This window comes from Nymphalis io, chromosome 15, assembly GCF_905147045.1.
Source record: "Nymphalis io chromosome 15, ilAglIoxx1.1, whole genome shotgun sequence".
In the NCBI taxonomy this organism is placed as follows: Eukaryota; Metazoa; Arthropoda; class Insecta; order Lepidoptera; family Nymphalidae; genus Nymphalis; species Nymphalis io.
This window is the reverse complement of record NC_065902.1, coordinates 11916132-11943722: the sequence shown is the minus strand read 5'-3', so window position 1 is coordinate 11943722 and position 27591 is coordinate 11916132. Positions and strand designations below refer to the sequence as shown.

Here is a 27591-nt window from a genome sequence, read left to right as displayed (position 1 = left end):
CGTGAGCAGGGAGCTAGTGGGCTACCTGGAGCAGTACGACGAGGCCGATGGGGTCCTGCGGCGTGGAGGGCGCGGTGGTGTTGCAAATGACGCAATCGTAGTCGCGCTGCACCTCGTCCTCCCACTCCATGTCCTCGGCGGCGCCCAGGCCCGCCATGGCGGACAGGAACTGCTGCTGGCGGCGCGCGAACTCCCGCATGAGCTGCTGCTGGCGGTCGCGCGCGCGGCGGGAGCGCTCCTCCTTCTCGCGGCGCTCGCGCGCGCGCTGCTCGGCCTGGCGCTCGCGCTGCAGCGGCCACATGGTGCGCCGCAGATGCTGCACGGTGGCCGCGCAGCGGGCGTCCAGCGCCGCCAGCTTGTGCAGCAGCGACCCGATGAAGTACGGACCGTCCCCTGAGACATCGAGTACCACGTACACCTTTAGCTAATTAATTTAATTTGGAGGTGTTAATTATTGTTAGGAATACTCACCGATAGGCTCCTGTGAAGTGGGCGGCGGCTCCTCCAGCGAAAACGAATCGAGCCGCCCCGATAGTTGCGAGTGTAATTTGAGTAGTAAGGAAATTATCGATTCATTGACTATGATCTGTTCGTCCGCCTGCGTGTGCAACTGCATCTGAAGAAGCACAGAACATAATATTAAATAATATCATATTTTAACATATTATTTAAACTATCTTCTGAAAGTATTTCATAACTAATATCTATAAACCAGCAAAACTTCATTATGATGTTCCTCCACATGACTAAAGGACTTTTTTTTAAACTTGTTGGTGCCTCTCCAAGGCAATTGTTTCACTTCACCTGTGTGTTAGAGGAGGGCTGCGGGTCGGCGGAGGGGGGCGCGGGGAGAGCGGGCGCCGGGGTCTCCTCGAACAGACTGCCTTCGAAGCCCCAATCTGGGACCTCCATGTCTCGTATATCTGTAGTTACAAATGTTACTATATAGCCCAAGTTTCAGACTAGATTGAAGGACAATGACTTGGATCCAATCATTGAAAAGTGATGTGAAGCGATAACAGTATTTCTACGTGAGTTAGCATCTACTAAAATTGTATGAATGTATGTTTGTTTGTTTGTTTCGGCGGCACTGACCGTAGTGCAGCGACACGGGCGAGTCGGCGGCGAGCGCGGCGGCGGGGTCGGGCAGCGCCAGCGTCATGTGCTGCGCCTCCATCTCCACGTCCTCGTCCGCGCGGATCCGCGGCAGCCCCTGCAGCACCAGCGCCTGACTGTCACTGCTGCCACTCTGCGGGTTATTAATAATATATTCATTAAATGGTTACATTCGTAGTGTCCGTATCATTTGGACCTCAATTTCCTGTAATGATGACGGCGGCAGAACATATTGGTAGCCAATAATTATTTGTATATGTGAGATAGCTAATAGACAGACGAAGCATTTTTTTTCAGTATAATATATTGTTACGCTGCATAACGTCTAACCATTGCTTGGTCAATCGTTATTATAGTAATAGAAGTATTATGCATACCTCTAAAGCTCGAATTTCAGGCGTCTCCCCGCCCGTGTCGGACTGGTCGTCTGACACGGAACTGCCACGCACCACCTGAATAAAGACTAATTAGATCAAGTCGCTGAAAATATATACAGTCAGTGTTGAGTTTTCAGGGGTGAGATATAACGAGAGCCATATGAGATCGGCGGGCGTGGACCTGCAGGTCGGAGGGCACGGCGAGCGCGGTGCTGGCGGCGGGCAGCGAGGCCTTGCTGGGCGCGGCGTCGTCGGCGGCCTCCCACTCGGGCTCGCTGTCGGACGGCGCGCGGCGCTCGCTGCGGTGCAGCTGGCGGGCGGCGGCGCGCGGCGGCGGCGGCACGGACAGCAGCAGCGTGCGCGCGTTGTCGCACACGGCGCCGCCCGCGAACGCGCGCAGCAGCGGCACGCCCGACACGCGCGCGCTCGCCGAGCCGCTCACGCTCTCCGCCACGCACACGTCGCGCTACGGCACAGGGATTCGGATTCTCACGACACGTTCATGCAAATATTTATGTATGTATTCGTATTCGAATCGATCGATTCCTATATGAGAGGTGAATTTTCATTAAAATTTGAACCGCAAGTTCTTTGATCGTTTTTCCCCTCCACTTTACGAGTTACTCCAGGAATCGTTCAATTCGAGTACAGTAGCGCAGGGTACGGGCGAGGGCCGGCACTGACGTTGTGCGTGCGCGCGCGCTCGGCGGCCAGGTCGGCGGCGACGGCCAGCAGGTAGACGGCCAGCGCCAGCACGTGGTCGGGCGGCGCGGGCTCGGCCTCCGCCTCGGCGCCCTCGGTGTAGCGGCGCCGCACGCCGCGGTGCAGCACGGCCAGCAGCGCGCCGTGCAGTACGCCTGCGGCGACTCTTTGTTAGTGACTCATGCTCGTTTCTGGTTGCGATCATTGTTACCATTGGTACCATTTAAAAAAATAATTTCCAAGATTATAATAATTATTATTGTATATAATAATTTTCTAGATTAAGTATTGTATATAATACATTTTTTTATCGATACAGTAACATTTTAATTTTATTAGTAAATTTTATTAATCTATACTCGTATAGGTTTGTAAAAATACATGAAATTTCGATAGTCTATGAACTGGAAAACTACTACTAGTAATATTACCAGTAATCTTGAATAGTCCTCAACATAGAATCGTTGAAATGACTATCGTAACTGCCCTGTTGCATGTTTAGGTACGGTAACCTACAAGTGTGTGTGTGGGGGGGGGGGGGTGTAACGCACCGGAGGCGCAGAGCTGCCGCGGGTCGCCGGCGGCGGGCGGCGGCGCGGTGGCGGCGCGCAGCGGCGGCCACAGCGGGCCCGCGCCGGTCACGCCCTCCGCCTTCTGCTTGTCGCGCACGCTGCGGGCGGACACGGTATTAGTAGGGGGGTCATGAAGATCATATCACGAATATAAACAGATTTGTTGTATCACCAACTTTATTATGATTATATATTGAGTAAGCTATTTTGTTATTAAAATGAAATAAAATATTTTTTTATTATTCGTTACAATTAACAATAATTTTAAATGTCCTTGTTCGTTATGTACAGGTATGTTCAAATTGTGTGATGATGCTCTGAGCTCGGTACTCACTAGGCGGCGAAGCGGTCCATGGAGGCGTGGAAGTCCCTCCGGTGTACGGCGCGCCGCAGCACGTGCAGCGGGTCGTAGTGGCGCTCCCACACGGCCGGCCTCGGCACGAACAGGCCCTGCTCCAGGCTCTCCGAGCCCTTGGGCGGCGCGCGGTACACGGACAGCTGCGCCGGAGGATAAACAACTTGTACCTCGATATACAACCTTGGCCAAAAGTATTAGGCACCCCAATTTTTGCCTTAAAATAATGAATAAAAACAATCTCTTAGTTCTAAACATATTTATTACTGTTTAATTATTACAAAAGGAATATAAAAAACTTAAAACCTAGTTGGTCCACCCTTGGATTTGATTACAGCACTGATTCTGTCGGGCATACTGCGTACAAGATCAGTACATTCCTGCCTTGTGATGGCATACCATTCCTGCACTAACGCATTTTCTAAAACCGTTTTTGATGTGATGTTGTGCTCTTTGATCTTCCGCTTTAAAATGCCCCAAAGATGCTCAATTGGATTGAGATCTGGGGACTGGGCAGGCCAATCAAGTAGGTAGATGTTATTTTCTGCAAACCAACGCATCGTAGTCGCCGACTTATGACAAGGTGCGTTGTCTTGCTGGAATACGACTCTGTCTAAGTTGGTGTCACCGTAAATACTCGTTAGCGAAGGCTTAAGTGCAGTTTCTAGCACTTCTATGTACTTTTCGCTGTTCATGCGACCTTCGCAAACAAACATTTCTCCAACACCATCAGCTGCCATGCAGCCCCAGATCATTATGCTGCCTCCTCCGTGCTTTACAGTGGGTACGACGCAGTCTGGATGGTATTCTTCCCCGACACGTCGCCTCACGAAGGTGACACCTGCTGTTCCAAATACCTGTAGGCGAAAGAAAAAAAATTTTTTTTTTTAATGATCATAACTTTCACGATTGAAGTGAAAAAAATAAGTGATCATTCTTATTTATAACAAAAGCAGTAAATAAGGCTTACCTCAAAGTTTGATTCGTCAGACCATACCACATTGGACCATGGATCTTCCTCTGTAAAATGTTTGTGTCGTAGAGCCCACTCGTAACGTTTTCTTTTGTTGGCTACTGAAAGCCAGGGCTTCTTCCTGGCTTTACATCCTTTTAGGCCCGCTTCTCCAAGTCTCCTTCTGGCTGTCCGAGCACTTATCGGCTTTCCGGCCTCTTCGGACAAGGCAGCAGCAAGCTCCGAGGAAGTTTTCTTCCGATTTTTTATTGACTCGCGTACTAATTTTCTATCTTCGCGCTTCGTAGTTATTCGTTTTCTGCCTGTTCTGGGTTTATTAGAGTGAGAACCAGCCTGGGCAAATCGTTTTATTGCAGATTGCACCGCGCAACGCGAACATTTCACCAATTTGGCGATTTCCTTTTGCGACTTCCCGTTTTCATGGAGCAGTTGTATTTTTATACGATTTTCTAAAGAAATTTCACTTCTTTTCGGCAATTTTGAGTAAATTAGGAGTCAACGTAATCGCGTAAATGGAAATTGCAGCTTGTTCACTTGTCAGAGTTCCGAACACAAGTGACTAAACTTTCACTGAGATGATCGCAAAAATATCAAATCCGTTGTTCTCGGTTGCCACGTGTTTTATGACCTTTACAAATAGCCGCTTGCTGTTCTAAGAAATTATTTACCACCCCGGCGCGTCATCTAAGATAAGCACTTATTCATTGTTCGATTAGTAAACAAGCTTTGAGCATTTTTTTGGGGTGCCTAATACTTTTGGCCAAGGCTGTATCTTACAAGGATTAATACTTGAGTAAACTATTAGCACGTGGACACTGGTCCACGGTGCGGCACCGGCCACCGTGTAACGGCACGGCGCCGCTACCGGGGGACGGCGGGTGCAGTGCAACCCAATGTTTTGCTGCTGCTTAGTTCACACGTGTTAATAAAAATGACTGACTATTAATTGTCGACTTTTTAATTTCACCAGCGGAAGCACGTCCTAACAGCAAAACAAACTAACGTGCGGTGTACCTTACACGGCACCGTGCTGTCTCCGGTGTAACGACGGCCGGTGCCGCACCGTAGACATATGTCCACGCCCTTAGTTCTGATCCTGGTATATATATACCTACTTATATAAAAGGGCTAAATTACGAACAAACTAACCTCTTTCAGCACAGTCTCGAAGTTCCTCGTGTGCGCATTTCCCGACCTCTCCGGCATGAGCTCCAGCAGCTGCGAATGCGTCTTATCGCCGGCCGCCAGAAGAGTGGCGACCTCTAGCCTAGACTGAGTCAACTCGTCATTGCCTAAGAACAATATAATATTATTCATATTATTAATAATTGATTGTTTTAATTTTTGATCACTCTTATAAAAACTAATAAAATTATATATATATATATATATATATATATATATATATATATATTATATATCTTCCTGCTAATAAACTATCCTTCTACTCAGCTCGACAGTTTTTATCAAGTCTGAGTGATGCAAATGACCGCATTTCGGTAGGAGTTCTAATAATATATAAGCTAATATGTTGGTAGATTTTTAAGCCTCAATAAAACTTAAACTTTAGAATCTATGCAACTATGCTTATAGGAAGATTTAATCATAGTTATCTTATATAACTAAAGGTTCTAATCTTTGCCTCGAGTCTTACCGAGATTTGTCCTCGAGGAGACGAGGATCGCTAGGAAGGTAAGCAGTCCCTCCACCATGGCGTCCTGCTCCGCCGCCTGCACCTGCGACATCGGCGTCATGCTCAGCCACTCGCGGACTCCGAACCTGGTCAAAATATTACAGTCACATTTTATATTTGTCGTGATATGAGATAAAACGGTGACCGTTGACGCAGTGCGAGTAGCAGTGACCATTGTATATATTCAAAAAATAATGGTCACTGCTATATATATATATATTTTCGAAATGTTAACTAATATAATTGCGAAAGTAAGTTCGTTTGTTTGTTTCATGTCACGACTTAACTATTCAACCGATCGTTATAAAACTTTGCATACACGTTGTAAGGGTACATAAATGAAAATAGGGGTGTTGACACCTGTGCCCTCCCCCTCACATGGGGGTGAACCCGTGGACGGAAACTTGTATACACTCGAATAGCATAGCACTTAGTGTTAATTATAGAGTATTACGAATATAAGGGAAGGGTTACTTACACATCAATGCACATGTCGACGAATTGGTCAGCGGGTAGATGCGCGGCGCAGATCTGTAGCCAGTATATGTCCATGTCGACCATCGAGTTGCAGAAGTTGGCCTGGATGTACGTCATCGCTTGACCTTTGATCTGTAGCCCGTTTCGAACCCACACGCCTGCCAGAATCTCGTAGAACAGACTCTGTTGAGAATTTATTTTCATTTTTAATCACAATCAAAGGCACATAGCACCCATTTTACTACCGCAGCTACTTTTTGCGCACCTCGAACGAGAAACGCTCTATTATAAGTATAAAATAAAATACCCCATTCAATCTAATTATTTATGAATTACTTACAAAGAGTTAACGTATGTGAATGTATTTCTAGTGTAATTGTCGTATTTTGAAGAGGATTAAGTAAAACTTTGATGTGTATAACTAAATATTTATGATTTATAAATTACAAATGTCATTCCTGAGTACTTTATTGCGGTATTTTTACAAAGCAATATGTCGTCTTGAGCAATACAGAAAAATAAAATGGTTTCCGTTGTCACACTGGCTCACTCGCACTTCAAACCACACACAGTAACAGCCTGTGAATGTCCCACTGCTGGGCTTAGGCCTCCTCTCCCTTTTTGAGGAGAAGGTTTGGAGCTTATTCTACCACGCTGCTCCAATGCGGGTTGGTGGAATACACATGTGGCAGAAATTCAGTGAAATTCGACGCATGCAAGTTTCCTCACGATGTTTTCATTCATCGTCAAGCAAGAGATGAATTATAATAAAAAATTAAGCACATGAAAATTCAGCGGTACCTGCCCTGGTATGAACCCACGATCATCGGTTAAGATTAACGCGTTCTTATCACTGGGCCTTCTCGGCTATATATGGAAAAAGCTCCAAACCTTTTCCTCAAAAGGGAGAGGAGGCCCTAGCCCAGCAGTGGGACATTAACAGGCTGTTACACTTCAAACCGGAACACAATAATACTATTGCTGTTTGGCGTTACAATATCTGATGAGTGGATGGTACCTAGCTTGCATCGCTACCATCAAATAAATATATCTAATTATAACAATATTTATCTTTAATTCTTTCGTATTTTTAAAGTTAGAAGCATGAGCTTGACTTGCATGTGTCAGTTGGGAAAAACCTTCTTCTGAGGAGAAGAAAAGGCCTTATCACAGCAGTGAGGGTTTTAGACAAGTTAATGTATGTAAATCTCTGTTCTTAGTTATACGTAAGACATCGAAAGCTTTAATGTAACAAATAAATAACGACCACAAACACAGTAAACATTTTACCACTCTAATGTAAGATTTAAGATGTATTTCTAACGACTGTACAATAAAACTTAAAAATATAAATAAACTACTCAACTTTACGGTGTTGCCTAGCTAATGTTGAGAGTAGTTAAAGCTTTATATCATTTAAAACATCTTGATAAGACTTTAAGGCTTTTCGTAAAGAGAATATTCATATGTTTATCTTTTATTATAGCTATAAAAATACGATAACACGTTCAAAATGAGTGTTAGTTACAATTTCAACGGATGACAAAAAGCTTTTGTTGATATTGGTAAGGGGATTTACTGACGAGTGTTGCCAGATCAGTTGTGAAGAAACAAAATAGGTAAAATTTTAATGCGAATATTTTGTCTTTTTTTTCGTGAAAACGTAAATTATTACCTGGAAGTTGTTTTATTAAAAAATATATATAAGTATTTGCTAAATAGATATAATTATTATAAAAAAAATATATTTTTCTCATAATTATATTATTGTGATATTTTGTTTTTTTTTTAATGTATCCAATGGAATAATAAAACGACACAATTGTCTACAATGAATTAGTAAGTGACGTAAGGTGTGAAAAAGCAGTCGCGCGAACAAGTTCTCAATGAGTCATGAATTAAACAGTAAAACTGGAAATACAACATTTTTTGTATTCAAACAAGAGTTTTAACTCGAATTGAACGCAAAACTATCAGTGATCATTTTAACAAGAAACAATAAATTACAAAGATATTTCACAAAGGAAAGTAAAGATCGAGGCTGTCCACCCCGTGACCTCACGCGAGACGGCTCAGTGGGAGTCCGTCCGCCGCCATGACGGCTCGCGTGTGTGCCATTCTGTTGCTAGCAGCATTCACTGTAACTCACGCGCTCGTCGACGAAGCCGTCGATGTAATCAGACTCGGTATAGACGTGGGCGAGGAAGTTCTCAATTCTTGGGACATTATCAGCAAACCTTTCAATGTGTCGGGCGGTGTCGAGTTACCCATCATCAGGAGACGAGAGAGGCAGGTGCTGGCGCGATTGGCCCAGGTGACCCGGGCGATAAATAGGCTTGAATTAAATGTAGATAAGAATGGCGCCGTTTTGATGCTCCTGGCGAAGCACATAGGTCGCGGTAACAGCCTCGAGTTAAAGCTTCACGAAATGTCAGATCTATTGAGCCGAGTGTCATCGGCGGATCAGAAGATGAGAGAGTACACGAGAAACCAGCGCGAGTTTGAGAGGAGAACGCTGGAGGACTTCGCAGAGTGGTGCGTCTCGCACGATAGCAGTGCATTGCCCGGTCTTATGGAGCGCGTGTACGCAATGATAGTTCCACCGCACAAACATCTGCTCGGACAAAGTATTTTACAGGTCATTTTGGAAGATTTACAAGTTAGTATAAACAATAAACCTTGTGTTATTCAACAAATTTATTTGCATTGTCTAAAAAATGGTTCCATTAATATTATATTTATATTTTTTTTGGATTACGATGCTTGAATTTAAACCCGAGTTAACGTTAAGAGTTAAGTTGTTAATAAGTTTAATGAACAATAACTGTAAATAGTAACCAAATTGTAATTGTGGTTTATTTTAAAAAGAACAACTACGCGAGTTTCTTATCGTCACTTCTCACTAGAGGCCGCTTTCCGTAACGTAAAGTTAACTTGAATAAATACATTTTCTTTAAAATCTTTAAAATTATTAAAATTTTATTTAAAATTATAAATGCGAACGAACAACGAAGCAACGGATCGATTTAAAATTTTAGTACCTTTTATCACGGATAATTCAATGATAGCGAAAGGAAAAAAAACGAGTAATTGAAATACATATATCTTGAATAAATACAATCGACAATTCCATAAAAATGTTAAACGTTTCTTAAAAATATTTACAATTCTTTGTACATTCGTTATTCGTAGCAATGATGTAAAAATTTAAAGACAATCGATTGTTTAGTGTATTATCGTGATTGACAATGTATGAAGGGTAAACAAATAATGTATTGAATACATACTTTTTCATTGTTGTATATACAACGGGTGTGGGGGCGCCGGACCCCGGATATCGATGATAATATTCCAGTTGTACCGTGCATCGTATCCGGTGTTGTGTTGTGTGAAGTTATTTTTTTTTTTTTTATAAAATAGGAAGACGGACGAGCATATGGGCCACCTGATGGTAAGTGGTCACCAAACGCCCTTAGACATTGGCATTGTAAGAAATGTCAACCATCGCTTACATAGCCAATGCGCCACCAACCTTGGGAACTAAGATTTTATGTCCCTTGTGCCTGTAATTACACTGGCTCACTCACCCTTCAAACCGGAACACAACAATACCAAGTACTGCTGTTTTGCGGTAGAACATCTGATGAGTGGGTGGTACCTACCCAGACGAGCTTGCACCAAGCCCTACCACCAGTAAAGTAGTTATACTTTATTCCAACATCAGTAAAGATAAATAAACATTAGATTTGCATATTCCATACGATTTGCTAGTCTCTCTGCTATATACACTATAAAAAGTTCTTGATTATACCCTTATTTACAATACAAACATTATTTCACTAAGCTACGTGTACATCTATACACTTTAATTCGGATAGCAACTTCGTCGATGTTCAAAACGGATTTTTTTTTTCATTTATCCCATAATTGATAGTCAATACTATTGATTATTTTTATATTTATTATTAATGACGTCATGCCGATTTAAGGTCGACGTTGTTTATTTATGTTTACTCCATCTGCTGTTGGAATCGGCTTCAGATTTAATTATTGCCTGTTCGTACTATGTATATATTATGAGATCCTGTTATCAATTTAAAACCGTAGTAATGTTTATACATACTTCAAGTTAATTATATTTTAATTTGAATATGGAATACAAAATTATATCGACCAACGAAACTGTATCCAATTCATATAAAATAAAAGCAGATCGAGCGTTACTCGATTAGTTACATGATTAAAAAATGCGACAGTTGTACGGTTAATTGAAAAAAAAAACTTAGAAAGGGATGAATGACTACAATACATGCGCAAGGCACACATCCAAAGGTTAATATATATATATAATGCTTTCAATAAATAATGACCTAAGCGAGTTCATTGTCAATAGACTCACCTTGAACACATTATATTAATACATGTATGTATATATGTAATAGTTTCGGTTACACATTCTTGTAACAACTACAGAAATTTCAGGTCAGCCAACTTAGATTTAAGTTTGAAGCTGAAATAGAACTTCTTATTTTCCACCATCGTTTCAATAAACCAGCAAACAAACGTACAATATTAAAATACCGCCATATTATACCGCGAAACAGTAATACGTAGGGAGTGAGCCAGTGAACTACACGCACAAGGCAGAGATTAGTTGGTGCCAAATAAACGATGTAAATTATGCTTAATATATAACAATGCCAATGTCTATGGTTAATTATTTGTTAGTCTGCCTACCTATTAAAAAAAACACAGCGTACCGCAGTTACGGTTTATACTAAATAAACTTCTTAAATATTCGTGTAGGTATTAAGTATCATATTTATCGGGCTTAGTATGACGACCGCGCAGTATACATGTTAGATGAACGCATATATGTATTGTATAAAAAATATGCTAATCAATGCTATACGAGAACGAACGGTACAGTGACTCATTGAGTTCACACACAATTGTCAGTCACGCAACTCGTCTCCGAGTTAAGGAGGATCAAATTAATGAAAAAAAATAAAAAAATAAATTGACAATTGTATTTGTTCAGTTTAGTTTTAATAAATTTATAAATTATTATTTATTCAAATAAATAGAGCCTATAACAAGCTTACGATACTAATGCTTCAATACAAGTCATAAGAAATCTGATCACATCTCCATTACGATTCTCTATCCGTCCGTTTGAGCTATCATCGATGCATAAAAAAAACTAAATATGAGCCTCAATAGCGGAATCGATCCTCTCGAGGTCTCAGGATTGGCGTGCCTCAATTATAAAACTTCAAACTTCGTAAAAATCAAAATTTTAATTTGATTTAGACCGTGTTAAGTTCCATTGACATTGAAATTAAAGCATTTCAACTGGCAATATTAAAAAGTAAATTACAATAATTCAATAAAAACAAACATAACATCGAATTCAATTGCGGTTTAACAATATTTAAGATAAGCAGTTCAATATCCGATTACAGTAAAATCGACCGAAGAAATTTAACATAATTTTTTAACAATATGCCGTTCTTTATATTTATTGACGAGCCGGTTGGCCTTTTGACGCCGAAGGTTGTGGGTTCGATTCCCACCCAGGACAGACATTTGTGTGCATGAACATGTCTGTTTGTCCTGAGTCTGGGTGTAATTTTCTATATACTTATGTATTTACAAAAGAAAATTAGTATATGTAGTATATCAGTTGTCTGGTTCCCATAACACAAGCTTTGTACAAGCTTAATTTGGGATCAGATGGCCGTGTGTGAAAAATGTCCCAGGATATTATTATTATTATTATTTATATTCAGGTCTCAGGCTACGTCATTGTCTAATTTCATTCCATTCCTTACATCGTGTATGCGCCACCAATCTCGGCAACTAAAGTGTTATACAAAACAGGAACATTTCGTAAGTATTGCTATTTGGCGGTAGAATATTTGATGAGTGGATGGTACCTACCCAGGGGGTCATGCACAAAGCCCTACCACTAAGTAAGATATGATACTATGTATTTATATTACATAAAATGTAAAAAATCATTAATTTTTCTTTGGTCAATCATTAGGAAAAAATTTAAATTTGATAGAGAGAACAAAGGCAGCTTACGTTAAATATGACTCAGTATGTATTGACTTATAATAATAATTAAATTATATGAATAAACACAACAAGCATTACAAATAATTGTGTCTTCTATAAACATATAGAAAAAATAATAATGACATTGTATATTTACATAAATAAATTAGCTATTTACTTTAATAAATATTATTCATTGATAACTCTACGAAAATACAATAATGGCCTTTATAATAAAGCATTAAGGGACATAATTTGTATTGATGTCATGTTTACGTCATTAATTTAATACCATCTAAAGAGATCGCTTTGTTTATTATCCTTCCTTTGTTCTCGTTTTGTTTCGTATTGATATATAATTACGTTTCTACTGAATCATAAACGTATTAACCGCAATTAACAAATAAAAAAAAATGTGTGGTGTGAATACCAAGATGTGTATAAATAACTTATTATTTGTATTATTGTATTGTTATTATTGTATTTTGGAAAAACGCATTACACGTTTCCTTCACGATACAAGTGGGGAGGGTTCGCCGGTGTCTAAGGCGCAGAGTAGGCCCACACATTCGAATACCCGCTAAAAAACCAGCGGTACCCTTTTCGTCTTAACGAGGAGCTACCGTGACGCTCCGACGCTCGAAGCCGCACTTAGCCACTACCGTGTATTGAGCGCTACGATGTTAACATATCAGAACGTTGGTGTCTTTAAATCCAGAGTGAACAGGTTTCTTTTAGGCAAGCGTGCTACATCTTAGGCCGTGTCGATGCTTAAAATCAGACAAGTCAACGGTCAAAAAATTGCTTATTAAGTGTAAAAAAAACAGAACTATCCGTTTATCTATTGTTCCTAATTCTTATAATATATCACCAATATAAACGTTCGAATGTAGAACAAAAGACTCCTCTTCTGAGGAGGTTTTTGTCGTCTGTTCCAATACGCTGCCCCGTTACAGTAGCGAAAACAAATATGACAGGATATCATCCTACACGAAACGACGAACTACGACGACTAATATTACAAACGAGATAGTGAGTTTGTTTGTTCGCCACGCTGTACCCTAACAGGATACAAAGGTACCTTACATCTGTCTAAACATTTTTTTTTGTTTATCGCCCCCAAATTATTGTTTGTTTCGAAGAATTTAATGTATTTTATTAATGTAGTACGTTAGAATAAATAAAGTCAAGTGTCAAGAGCGGAAGGGTCAATCAACTGTACCAATGATAATGTTATGCTATCTACGAAACATTCGCGTTTATCATGAAATTAATGAATAAAAGTTTGTACATGCGTTCGTACTGTTCTCGTATTTATTCTTTGAAAATGTATAAAATAAACGATAATATATACAAGTTCTCAGTACAATGTATGTTTCACATTGTATGTGTTTAGATATATTTGAAAATTCTTAGTTATCTCAAAAATTATGGTCCGATTTTATTAAATATCCCGCTCATTGAAAAATGTTATATAGCTTCTCGCTACGAATTTAAGGAGCAAAGACAATGACCATAATTAATTCTTACAAGCTGTTTGAAACGGACGTGTTTGTTTGTAAGATAATCCTAATTAAATAGGGCTATCGCAGGACTCCGCTACTACAATGAAATATAATATATATACTTCATAATAATAACATAAAGAGGACAATTTGATTTGTTTATTATATGTATTTCACTATTTGTTTAAAGAAAATTTAATGTTTTATTCTTGCATCATTCGAGGCGAGTTTGACAGTATTTCTTGCACGTATTGTATAATAATAATAAAACTCGAATTTATATAAGCATGATGTTCTTCCATAAGTATAACGTTTTCAACTACGGCCTGACTTATAATAAAATAATATGTTGTTTAGCGATGTCTAGTTAAAAATATATTTATCTCATACTGTCATCGTTGATTTAATATTCGAAAGAAGAGGCCCAGTATTGTTTAAGTAATCATCCCCTGAACAATATTTATTAGTAAAGTAATATGTTAAGCTGATAAAATTATTTAAAAATCACTGTCTCAAATATGCCACGCTAAGATATGTCATAAAAAATATGTATATACAAATCGTAGGTGCCATCTGTTTAAGGGATCGAACACACCTGCGCAACCATGCGAGACTATCGAGTCTCGAACCATCTGTTAAGTTAACTGTAACTCAATGTTATATTGACTATTTAAGATTAAAAAAAAACCGTTGAGTTTCTTACGCTGGATTTTTTTCTGGTCTGAGGCGTTTATTTTCGACTATAAATTTAAAAGCTGGGTATCTTTTGGGAAGGTACAACCCGTAACAGCCTGTGAATGTCCCACTGCTGGGCTAAAGGCCTCCTCTCCTCTTTTTGAGGAGAAGGTTTGGAGCTTATTCCACCACGCTGCTCCAATGCGGGTTGGTAGAATTCACATGTGGCAGAACTTCAGTGAAATTAGACACATGCAGGTTTCCTCACGATGTTTTCCTTCACCGTAAAGCACGAGATGAATTATAATCACAAATTAAGCACATGAAAATTCAGTGGTGCTTGCCCGGGTTTGAACCCACGATCATCGGTTAAGATTCACGCGTTCTTACCACTGGGCCATCTTAGGTACAACCCACTCATGACATATTCAACCGTCAAACAATAAAATACTTAGTATTGCGCATGACGATGTAAGGAATGTCTAATATCTCTTACAGCGCCTATGTCTATAATCGATGGTACCCATTGACCATCAGGTGGCCCGTGCGTCCTCCTATTTTATATAAAAAAAAACGTTAGTACATTTTCTACATTTTAGAAACACAATAGGCAAGTGTGACGCTTCTGTTTCGAATAAAGATTCGGAATTTCACAACGTTTCGGCGGCCTAACTCAAAGACAGCATCTGCACCGCAGACAAAACGGATGTTTTGAGACAGACATCTTAAACGAGTAACAATACTCGATGGACATTTTTCAAACTGTGTTATTCATTATGTGTGTGTTAAAGTAAATAATATTTTGTTGTTTATTATTTAATATAATAATTTATTTTTTTCTAATATCTAAAATTAAAAAAAAAGACAATTTGAATTGTATATAGAACAAAGAACAAATCTCACCTATACTTATTTATAAAGCGTTTCGTTTAGTGTTTATGTGTTTGGACTGCCTCGTTGGTCTAGTGGCTTGATATAAAGCCGCAGATCCCGAGGTCCTGAGTTCATACCCCAGATCGGACCGATAAAAAGTTTTTCGTAGAAAGTTTCTCAGTAGCAGCCCGGAATCTAGATGTTGGAAGTGTATACACTCTCGTGCCTCGGAGAGCATATAAAGCCGTTGTTCCCGCGCCTGAATTCTTTCCGGTCGTATTCCGCTATTTCCGATTGCGGTCCCATCGGATTATGAGAGTGCACCTGTGTTTGTGTTGCGCACACACTCGTGCACTATAATGTATCATGCACAGTTGTTTAATCTATCTTGAGATTGGTCAAGTTTTCTTAGCAATGAAATATCTTCGTCTAACTGTATTCTTTTTTAATAATGTATTACTGTACTGTATGTAATAAGTTATGTGTGCCAAATATATAACACAATACGAATACAGCATCAGGTTAATAGTACGACGAATAATGTATATATAGGCCAAGTTCGTTAAGCCAACAACATCGACTAGGATCGTAGGTCAAGATTCGATACCAATGTTTATTACAACATTTATCCTATAAATCACGCAGTACACTACTACACGTAATTAATTACTCTACACACATATGTATGTATACATATTAGGTTTATTAGGGCCTTGTACAAGCACGCCTGGCCAAGTACCACCCATCATCAGATGTTCTATCTCCAAACAGGAATAAGTATTATTGTGTTCCGGTCTGACTAAAGGCACAAGTGACATAACATCTTAGTTTCCAAAGCTGGTGGCGCATTAGTGATGTAAGGAGTGGTTAATATTTCTTATATCGCCAATGGAAAAAAACAAACATTACAACCATTGGAAAAATTGGATTGTTGAGAAGCTAGACTTAATATTTAATCAAATTAAAAAAATTCAACATACAAATACAAATACAAAAAGTCGAGATGGCCCAGTGGTAAGAACGCGTGAATCTTAACCGATGAACGTGGGTTCAAACCCGGGCAAGCACCACTGAATTTTCATGTGCTTAATTTCTGTTTATAATTCATCTCGTGCTTTTCGGTGAAGGAAAACATCGTGAGGAAACCTGCATGTGTCTAATTTCATCGAAATTCTGCCACATGTGTATTCCACCAACCCGCATTGGAGCAGCGTGGTGGAATAAGCTCCAAACCTTCTCCTCAAATAGGGAGAGGAGGCCTTAGCCCAGCAGTCGGACATTTACAGGCTGTTACTATTACTATTAATAAGCGTACAGTCATTCCGTTGCACTATTGTAAATACTTGTAATGGTGTATCACACTGTACTAGCATACTATTATCGTGAATGTGAATATTAATGTTGTTTATTGATATAATAAATAAATTCAAACCGTAACACCGCAACACAATGTATAACTGTTCGGCGAACGAAGCAATAGCTCGATGTAACAAAGTCAATAAGAGTAACGTCGATATTTTCCAAATGATATAACATAAACTCAAATGAGGCGACGAAGAACGTGAGAAAGGAAACTTTAATTTATATCAATAAACGAACCCGCTGCACGCGAGTATAACATACATGTATATATATCATATTATGACGGGTAATGTTTGGACATACTTGTAAAATCAAGCGCTGCGAAATTCACGAACACGGTATCATGATTTCATTTCATTTGTAACAAGAGCTGCGTTTTATTAGCTGTATTATAGATATTGCAAATGATATATAGCGGTCGTGTGTAACTGTTGATATTTTTTTCGAGAATTAATTAATTATTTAATACCAATACTATGATATATGTATATTTTTATAAAGTACAAATGCACCGTTTTTTTTTTATAGAATAGGAAGGCGGTCGAGCATATGGGCCACCTGATGGAAAGTGGTCACCAACGCCCATAGACATTGGCATTGTAAGAAATGTCAACCATCGCTTACATAGCCAATGCACCACCAACCTCGGTAACTAAGATGTTACGTGCCTTGTGCCTATAATGACACTGGCTCACTCACCCTTCAAACTGGAACACAACATAACCAAGTACTGCTGTTTTGCGGTAGAATATCTGATGAGTGTAGTGGGTGGTACCTACCCAGACGAGCTTGCACAAAGCTCTACCACCAGTAAAATTACCATATTTAAACTAATCAATTCCTATAACATCTACATCACATAGGCAATATCTTCTAGACAAACTAAATTATATATATATTACGAGGTTATATGTAAATATGTTATTGATACTACTGTGATAATAAACTGTGCCGAGAAATCAACAAACACATGGACGGCTAATCATTATTACTTCGCTGAATCAACACTAATTAGACAACTTGACCTCGAACACGACACATGAAACGGACTTGGGTTTGTACATAATACAAAGGATGATCCGAGGCGTTCGTCTTAAACTAAGAAATTCAGTCACTTTATCGCAATAAAATCGTAACGTTATCGTTACAGTTTTTTCGATGCGATCGAAATGGGATCGCAATAGAATCGGGAACGTATCGCGATCGAAAAAATACCATAACCATACCGTAGGTGGCGTGCGAGAAGTTTATAATATAAAGCTGAAGAGTTTGTTTGTTTGAACGATCTAATCTCTTGAAGTACGAGATGATTTTTACATTTTACAGCTTCATTCACGAGGAACGTTTAACGAGGGTGAAAAATACATTGCAAGAGGCGGCTATTTAAGTTAAATTAAATACTTCATTCAACCTCCAAATTATCAATAGAATGGTGACCGTGGAATGGTAATTATATTCAATATACGATTCGTTTTGCTTACGTAAAGTAGAATTTTCAACGGTGCCCTATTCAGAAGACACGATTGGTCTACTAGTTACGGTTTAGAAGGATACGAACGCCGGATTGTAGGTTAACTGTATGGAAATGATGATTACTGATTCCCTTTGAGGAGATATTGTTTCAATAAAAAGTATAATACATAGCGAAATGGTGGTAGCTTAACGTTTAAATAATTCTGTTAAATGATGATTCAAAAGTACTTTTAAATAAAGCCTACTTGAATGAAGTATACTTTGATGTGATTCTACTCCCATTTCCTATTTTTTTTACAACATAAAGGTAATAAATAGCAAAAAAAAAAAAAATAGGAGAAAATCAATTACAAACAGAGTATTTAGACCTAAATCTACTAAAAAATGTTTTGTCTTTGCATATTTATATTAAACTAGAAAAGGGATATTAGGTAAAAAAGTAGCCTATTACTTCCTTCAAGTTTGCTTCATACCAAATTTAATCAAAATCGGTTCAGTGGTATAGCCACGAAGACGTAACCGACAGACTCGGTTACTTTCGCTTTGATAATATTAGTAAAGCCTATGAATAGTGTATACGACGAGCCGGTTGGCGTGGTTGGTGGATGCTTGCCTTTCACGCCGAAGGTTGTGGGTTCGATTCCCACCCAGGACAGATATTTGTTCCGAGTCTGGGTGTAATTATCTACATAAGTATGTATTTACAAAAGAAAAGCAGTATAGTACATCAGTTGTCTGGTTTCCAAAGTACAAGCTCTGTACAAGCTCAATTTGGGATCAGATGGCCGTGTATGAAAAATGTCCCAGGATAATATTATATTGTTATTATGTATATATACATTGGGATCGCAATAAGCCACCCTCTACAATCGTAAAATAAAAACACTAAAGCGCACAATACAATTACTCGGGATTCAGTACCGGTGTCAGCTGACGGCGCATACGAGCGGGCAAATAATAATAACCGAGTCGCAATCGCAGAGTCCAAACGTGTTCGCGATAATGATACTTATTACATAGCAATAAGGGTCAATGTATGTGCAAATAAAGATTACGCTTAGTTAACAATATTAACATGCGGGCCGATAGTGATGTGATGTATTACAATTCGGTATATACATGTCGATTCAATTCGGACAATAATAAATATTTTAAGTTACTAGTTTGTTTTAAGTATTTTAATTTATCCAACATTAATTTGCTGTTGCGAAGCTTCGAGTACTATAGTTCGTTCTATTTTCTTTATTTTTATGCCCTAGTTTGTATTCAAATGAAATAAATACAGTTTGAATCGAGTAGTGTTGTGCAAGCCACGTTTACATACTAATCGTGAATAAGGATAAATTATTTAAAACTTTAATTTCACAAAGTATTCACTTATTAATGTAATACTACATTATATTGATAAATAAATATAACGCCGCCTACTCGAAGCGGATAATGCAAAGTGAAAGTTAGTTCGTAACGCATCAAGGCCAGCGACGTGGTAACTATTAGATTCAGCTCTTATTATGCATTCGAGTTATAAAACTCGTTCGACGCGAACAATTTTCTGTTAAATCGTTCTCGATATCGATAAGCGTTTGTCATCACTAGATCGACCGCGTCCGTCCAGCCGGCTGTCCCCTCCGCTCGTCAGTGCGCCTCCGGCCGCGACGTGAACCGTTTCACTTCGCTGACAATATGAAATACGCAGCGCTTTTCGCGCTGCTCGCGGTCGCCAGCGCTGGCGACCCTTCCTCCGTGGACAATTTACGCAATACGTTTTACGCGGTCGAAAAGGTACTGTGGAAGAACGTCACAAGTTCCGAGTGGAGTGCGGCTGGCGTCAGCGGGGACGTCGAACTGACAAAGGCCTTTGTCGCTTTCGATGAACAGATACAATCTGTGCCTCTATCCCCCCGTGGACCGTACGACACATGGCTGTGGGTGAAGGCTATGGAGAAGATGCGTGTTATAAACGGGCATTACAAAAACTTTTTGACGTTTATAAAGCGTCAGTCCCAGCCCGGCGCGGTGCCAGCGCCCGTCAGGGAATGGCTCGATCTAGCGGAGGGCATTCTTATGGACCCCAAGACGTCCGTCGCGCAAGCTGTGAGGAAAATTCACGACTTACTCGAATACGGCGACATGTTCCGCGGTGTATTGCAGGTATATGAAATGAGTCAGTCACTCCCAACTACAAATTGTATACGAATGAAATCTTCGTTCTGTATTCAATAAGGATATCAGAAAGTAACGTCGACAAAGGCGGAACGTGGTCGTCCGAGTGACCGTGTTTGGACGGATGTCAGTGACCCAATCACTTTATTGTTAAGGTTCTACGATCTTGAGTAACCGTTGTTAAATGTGTAACACACAAGTATTGCGTTAATTAAAATACCTTAAGTGGCTTCGTATATTTATAAACAACACGAACGTTACGTCATGAAATGCAAACGACCTACTTATCCTGTTATGTTTGCGAATTTTTGTAATTCGAATAAATTCGTTAATAAAAAAAATAACTCATCTAAATTAACAAACTGTTACGATGATGCTTACACACACATAAACAACCACGCACACTAGCATATAACATTTATACGATAAACATAAACAAAGTCGGTACCATCGATTCATTAAAAAAAAAACATAGAATGTGGCGTAGACCCTTATAAGTGTGCAATCTTGTTACGATTTATTACTAAGAAACCGAATAAGTGCTTTCGCTTAGTCAACGATACAATTATATATACTCGTTCTTACTTCCTCCACAATAATTTCTTGGTAACATACGTAATCGTATAAACCTAAGAATCGTGATAATAAAAAAATATATCAATTAAAAAGTACAACTACACGACATTTCCCTTTCGCGTTTATATACAAAGTATATTAATATGCATAGGTAAACAAGTCGAGAATCAATAGAATGTATAAACTAATAATATGAAGTATTGAAAGTATTTTTTTAATCGAATATAAAATTACTACACACCAAGCAACATGTTAATTAACGGGGCAGATAAAACAGTAATTACGCAAATATTTTAAAACTTATTAAAAATATATAAATACAAGTTAGTGATAAAAAAAACCCAACTACGTTTCTGGTCATAAATGACTAATTATTTTTAAATATATATAATAATACATAGTTTCACTTCCGTTTTGTGTTTACGACAAATTTAATTGTTATTTAATTTTTAGTATTTCTATATTCACGTTAATTAAATAAAAAAAAAAAAAAAAACAATACAAAACTATATTAAAATTTACTTTTGAGTTGTTCAGACGATAAAAGTTTTTATTAAATAAATCTTTCGTTAATATTTTATTTATGGTCTATATATTATATAATAAACCGAAAAATATAAATGTAACAAATTCCAGGAAGATCATCTCTGCGATATGCAGATGTCACCACACCAGCTGATATACGACATGTACAACACGATATCCCTAACGGAGATAAAGGGATACGCAATGATGCAATTCTCATGGATGCTGCTCAGGATATATGGCAAAGGTATATTATCAACGAACCGAAATACATAACACTCGTAATTCAAAAAAAGCCTAGATGGCCCAGCTGTTAGAACGCGTGAATCTTGACCGATGATCGTGGGTTCAAACCCGGACAAGCACCACTGTATTTTCATGTGCTTAAATTATTTTTATAATTCATCTCGTGCTTGACGGTGAAGGAAACATCGCGAGAAAACCGGCATGTGCCAAATTTCACTGAAATTCTACCACGTGTATTCCACATTGGAACAGCGTGGCGGAATAAGCTCAAACCTTCTCTTCAAAAAAAGGAGAGGAATCCTTAGCCCAGCAGTGGGATATTCATAGGCTGTTATATAATTCATAAATCCATTCAAAAACTAAGAATAACACAACACGAACAAATTAGATTTTTTTCAGGGTTTTATTTATACTAGACTACTATTCTATATTTTTATTGGTTTGTCCTTCCATCACGCAGCAACTGCTTAACGTGATTTTTGCACATATTATCATAGTTGTGTAATTTACAGGAAAGTATATTTATATTATTTTATTAATGTTATGTTCATATTTTTAGACTCCCGTTTAGGGTAAACCCACATATTACGTTTCAATTTATAAAGCAAAACAAATTATACATAAATATAACCAGCACGATCATTTTAACTAAAAGTAAAGTGGAGCGTAGCACAGATTAAAAAGTATCAGTCGACTATTGCGACAATATAAAATTCGTTGTCGTCACAAACAAGAGGGAGATTTTTTTTTTTTTATAGAATAGGAAGGTGGACGAGCATATGGGCCACCTGATGGTAAGTGGTCACCAAACGCCCTTAGACATTGGCATTGTAAGAAATGTCAACCATCGCTTATAGCCAATGCGCCACCAACCTTGGGAACTAAGATTTTATGTCCCTTGTGCCTGTAATTACACTGGCTCACTCACCCTTCAAACCGGAACACAACAATATCAAGTATTGCTGTTTTGCGGTAGAATATCTGATGAGTGGGTGGTACCTACCCAGACGAGCTTGCACAAAGCCCTACCACCAGTATGATAAATATTATCAAAATGTGTGCGTTTGTAATGACAAAATTCACGTGCTCATCATTCTTGATAATCACGAAACACTTAATACAATAACGTATAATAATTATAATAACAATAATAATTTCAGTAACATTATAGTAATAAACAAAGACTATGATAATAGTAAGTAATAAGTGACGAATTAAGACTTGTGTTAAATTAGAGTTTAGAGCAATACGTTTTATAAATATCCGTTGGTAAAAATAGCAATGTGAAAACTTCCTTTTTGCTAATTTTAACAAATGCATCTATAATACTACTTAATCGTTATTAAATATTATAAAAGCGAAAGTAAGTTTGTTTGTTTGTTACGTCTTAACTAGTCTACCGATCATTATGAAATTTTGTATACACGTTGTCAGCGGAACAAAAAAAAGGTTGCCTCATATGTACATAAGAGGAGAAATCGCGTGCGAAAACTTTTGAATATTTAAAAATAAACACCAAAATATCAGCACAATTTCATCTAAATCAGTGGATGGAAGTAGTTTAAAGTTCAAGATTTGACCCACACAAGCAAATATTCATTTAAATAATAATATAGATTATAAATATTATTGGCCTGCCTTATAAACGTTGATTAGCGGTTGTTTAATTAAACGCTCATTCCTCTCTTTCTGACATCATTATTTGACGTACGTAAGAAAAAGACACAGCACTATTAAATTAAAACATTTTATAGCAACGTATTATATTTTTAAGTATTAGTTCCAGATTCTTTTTAATAAAAGCTGAAGTCATTCTTTTTCGACATTACACCTTAAATGAAATTGCAGTCTTATATATTTTTATTGTCTTCTACTTTTACATATGGCATTTTAGTGACTAAATTTCTGTATAAATTTAGTGAAAAATATTTATAAAAAACGTTATATTTCCAGGAAACTTCACGCAGGAAGCGAATCTGACGCGGGTGAGGTATGCCGAAAGGACATCGCGTATTGCGACCGCTGCCAAGGCAACAATGGCGATGGCCAAACGTGACCTGTATAGATGTGATCCAAAAGAACATAAGCTTGGTAACAATGCAATTTTATTTATATTTTAATAAATTAGTGTTCAAGGTCAAACGTCATCCCGTATATTGCACGCGAGTCCCGCGACAAATGGGTACGAAGGGAGCGTTGCGCGTATAGAGGGCCATACTTTCGACGTAGAGACCACGCTAGAAACACTTCTAAAGTTCGCAGCCGCGAATTCAAAAATTTAAGAAGTGTATTTAAATATTACTTATAATAATAGTGCCCAGAGAACTTGGCCTTTGTCTAATTCCCGACCTGACATTACTACCTATTCAGCATTGTTATACATAATTTTCAGGAGAAACATACGAGGAAGTGACCAAGTTGCTTCAAGGGTACATAGAAAACGAAGTAAACCTGAACGCTGATCAGACTTGCAAGGAGAACTGCGCGTATTACACGCTCGCTGAGCGACATGGCTGCTTCAAAGGGGAATACTGTGCAAAACAATCGTGCAATGGGAGGATCATTAACTGCCAATACATTGACTCCGATATGTGGGTCTGTCCGGCTGTGAGTAACGATATTAATCTATTTTTCTTGTATATTATATATATTATTTTTATAGTTTAGTTTAAATTAAAGCATTGAATGTGGACTCGGGATAACGTCCGAGTTTAAAGCAAAATTGTAAATGGTATTCGGTACAAGCAGGAGTCTTTGACTAGTGCGGGTCCATTGGATCTTTTGTGATATCGTTAATACTTCGTGTTATATTTATGTACATATATCAATTTATGATAAGAAATTAAAATATACACAAATTCAAAAATAATTATATTACAGGCTAGGGACAGTCCGCGTCGGTACGAGTGGATCGAATACGAAAACGGTAGGAAATTGGGACCAGCTGGTAGTTGCACGCGAGGGGAGACCAAGGTACATTTTAACTAGTTTAATGAATACTAACAAAATTGGAATACTTTTTTTTTATAGAATAGGAAGGCGGACGAGCATATGGGTCACCTGATGGTAAGTGGTCACCAAACGCCCTTAGACATTGGCATTGTAACAAATGTCAACCATCGCTTACATAGCCAATGCGCCACCAACCTTAAGAACTAAGATTTTATGTCCCTTGTGCCTATAATTACACTGGCTCACTCTTCAAACCGGAACACAACAATATCAGGGAATGCTGTTTTGCGGTAGAATATCTGATGAGTGGGTGGTACCTACCCAGACGAGCTTGCACAAAGCCCAACCACCAGTAAAATGAAATACGTCCAATGCGTATTAATCAAACCGCTTCAATCTTATATAACACGCTTATTTACGCTTGAATTATGCGACGAAGTGATCAAAAGTGGACATTATATCGTACGCAATGAACTCCTCGTAGTTCAAAACGAATACTTTATATAGCAGTTGATGTCTTCTAAAGAACTTTCTGTTCAGGTCGATTCTTGGTGGCGTTGGTTGTTTTGGCATTGCTCATACTGCATGTGCCTCTGCGACGAAGCGAGCCAAGACTCCCACAGATATTTCAGTCTTTGGGATAGCACGTCCGACGTTAAGAACAACAAGTTAGTCCCTAAACCTTGGGACACCCGCACACTTTTAGGGATATTATATTATAACTATTTTTATCTAATCACGATTTATCTCCAAAGGTCGACTCCTGGTGGAAGTTGAATCTTCTACATTGCTCATACTGCTTTTGTCTCTGTGAAGACGATATCCAGTCGTCTGTGAGAACCTTCAGCTTACGAGAAGCGTTGGCTGATATAAAGCGGAACAAGTCAGTAATATCTGACAGCGGCACATTATTATTTGGGAGCACATCGATTTAAATGTTTCAGCTTTATACTTTAAACTAATCACGGACTTCCTTCCTTATTTCGGGCTCTTGTCAAAACATTTCAACTTCATTACATATTTAGCTTATTGTGTTAAACGCATGGGTGTGCGGGTGGCCATACGTCATTATAACGCGCTTTTAATATAAATTTATGTATTATTATTTTGGATAACAGGGTCGTTACTGGCTTACGTCTCGTGAAGCACGGGAGAGTGTTCCATCTACAGATAAGTGAGGGTTTTCTGGGACAAAGAGGGACCGTTGTACCCGGAAGCTGGGTGCCGGTACAAAAGTTCGATATCTCTGAGCCGGGAATAAGAGAAGGGGAGGACTACCACAAGTTGACTTACGAGAGGAGAGCTATTGATTTGGACGAACTCGACTCGCCATCGGGACATATTCTAACCGGAGTCAGGTAATGTAGATATTTCCACTATTTTAGTCGTGTATATTTTTTGCAAATTTATATAAAGAAAGTAATAATTAAAATAACATAGCTTAAATTTAATTGTCTTAAGTTTATTGCCGGTTCCTCTTGGTAGAATCAATTTCCGAAACGTTGGTAATTGAAAATTTAATTTAATCTTGCAAGATCTTCGATTTAAAATTATTTATAACAGCCAATTTGATAAAGGTATTTAGTTAAATGTATTTAAGTCAATAATATTCATTTTAGATTCCGAATGATCGGTGCTCATTTGCACTTCGAAATTCGCTCGACACCCTTCAACTACACAACTGGACGAATGTCGCCCGAAAGAAGCCAGTGGATCAGCAATGACAACACGGAGGGTGCCGAAATCCCAAGGTGAGCTCGAAACGAGCTACGATGATCTGTGTTATATACAAAACTATGTACGACTCCAGAAACACAAAACACCTCAAATACCACTAACACTAAACCGTCACAAGACCAAAAAACCTGATATCAAAAACTTAGTCCAATAGCCTCACGAAGACGGGACGACCTCGGAGCTACTCTTAACCCAATGCGAAAGGAATCATCAAAATTCGTAAAAAATCTACACACGTACATATTTACGAGTGAATGGAAGTCGGTCAAATATGAGACGGCGTACTGAGCCCGCGTGCCCGCAGGTCCCGCCTGAGCCTGGTGAAGCCCGACATCCCGACGCGCAGCGCGGCGCCGCTGGCGGTGGACTCGCGCCACGACCAGTACGTGGAGTTCGTCAACAGCGACATTGACGCCGACGCCGCGCAGAGCACCGTGCCCTTCGTCGACGTGCAGCCGCTCGAGCCCATGAGAGGTGCCCTCCATATTATCAGTACTTGCGAAACGTTACAGGACCATGACCATTAGCAACAAATTTTGTTCTATGACTTCATAAGATCACTCCATTTTTCTTTCGTACTAAATTTGAAAATTATAGATCCAAGCACTGGCAATTTTGCGGTAGCAAAGATATTACTAGTGTCAACAGAACGTTGCGAAAGGAAGGCGCGGCGTGCGGGCGGGGAAACCGATCGGGCGTCGCTTAACCTTGACATTATTATTTGAGTTTATTAGATTATCGCTAGGAGGCGCTCGCGTAGCTCGTTTCATACCTCGATTTTCGACACGTTGTACGCAGTAATTTAATTGTTTGTTTAATGTAGCCTTATGTAATGTATCATACTACTAGAAATGAAAAAAACAATACAAAATGACAATATTGCTATTATTTATCAGGTGCGTCACTACTGAGCGGAGCGGGTATCATCCACCGCGGAGCGAGTGGCTACGGCGGCTTCGTAGCACCCAAGCTGGTCACCTACGACTACTCCCGTCACGTGAGGGCGCAACCGCCCCCCGACGACATACAAGAGGAGGAGCCGGCAGATGTGATTTTGCCCCTTAACAATTTTTAATTAAGTATAGGTTAACGTACTCCGTATACTCATCGCAATGTAGTGTAATTTGATAAATAAAGCTAAGTAAGTGCGAGTGGTGTTTGATTCCCCCGACCCGA

At 39.0% G+C, this 27591-nt stretch overlaps 2 protein-coding genes across 3 annotated transcripts in view; one reads left to right on the top strand and one right to left on the bottom strand.

Moving 5' to 3' along the window:
• LOC126773765 (E3 ubiquitin-protein ligase Ubr3) overlaps positions 1-27591 on the bottom strand; it is a 69260-nt gene that overhangs the window by 4468 nt on the left and 37201 nt on the right. The window contains exons 10-21 of the mRNA XM_050494906.1: positions 6267-6448; positions 5750-5874; positions 5245-5387; positions 3102-3265; positions 2747-2865; positions 2178-2350; positions 1675-1959; positions 1494-1568; positions 1096-1249; positions 805-923; positions 472-616; positions 26-393 (exon numbers count right to left, since the gene is read on the bottom strand). Coding sequence (XP_050350863.1) covers positions 26-393; positions 472-616; positions 805-923; positions 1096-1249; positions 1494-1568; positions 1675-1959; positions 2178-2350; positions 2747-2865; positions 3102-3265; positions 5245-5387; positions 5750-5874; positions 6267-6448 — 2052 coding nt within the window. The remainder of the gene's footprint in view (positions 1-25; positions 394-471; positions 617-804; positions 924-1095; positions 1250-1493; positions 1569-1674; positions 1960-2177; positions 2351-2746; positions 2866-3101; positions 3266-5244; positions 5388-5749; positions 5875-6266; positions 6449-27591) is intronic.
• LOC126773786 (uncharacterized) lies at positions 8343-27566 on the top strand. 2 transcript variants are annotated; one of them, XM_050494941.1, is made up of 10 exons: positions 8343-8924; positions 21592-21727; positions 23680-23817; positions 24119-24333; positions 24607-24699; positions 25434-25561; positions 25797-26036; positions 26298-26429; positions 26720-26889; positions 27312-27566. In XM_050494941.1, exons 1-10 carry the CDS (start codon positions 8361-8363, stop codon positions 27488-27490), a joined length of 1995 nt encoding a protein of 664 aa, XP_050350898.1. In that variant the 5' UTR covers positions 8343-8360; the 3' UTR covers positions 27491-27566. The 2 variants fall into 2 exon arrangements, with proteins under 2 accessions (XP_050350898.1, XP_050350897.1); XM_050494940.1 differs by lacking the exon at positions 25434-25561 and adding an exon at positions 25219-25346 and having other exon boundaries at positions 8345-8924.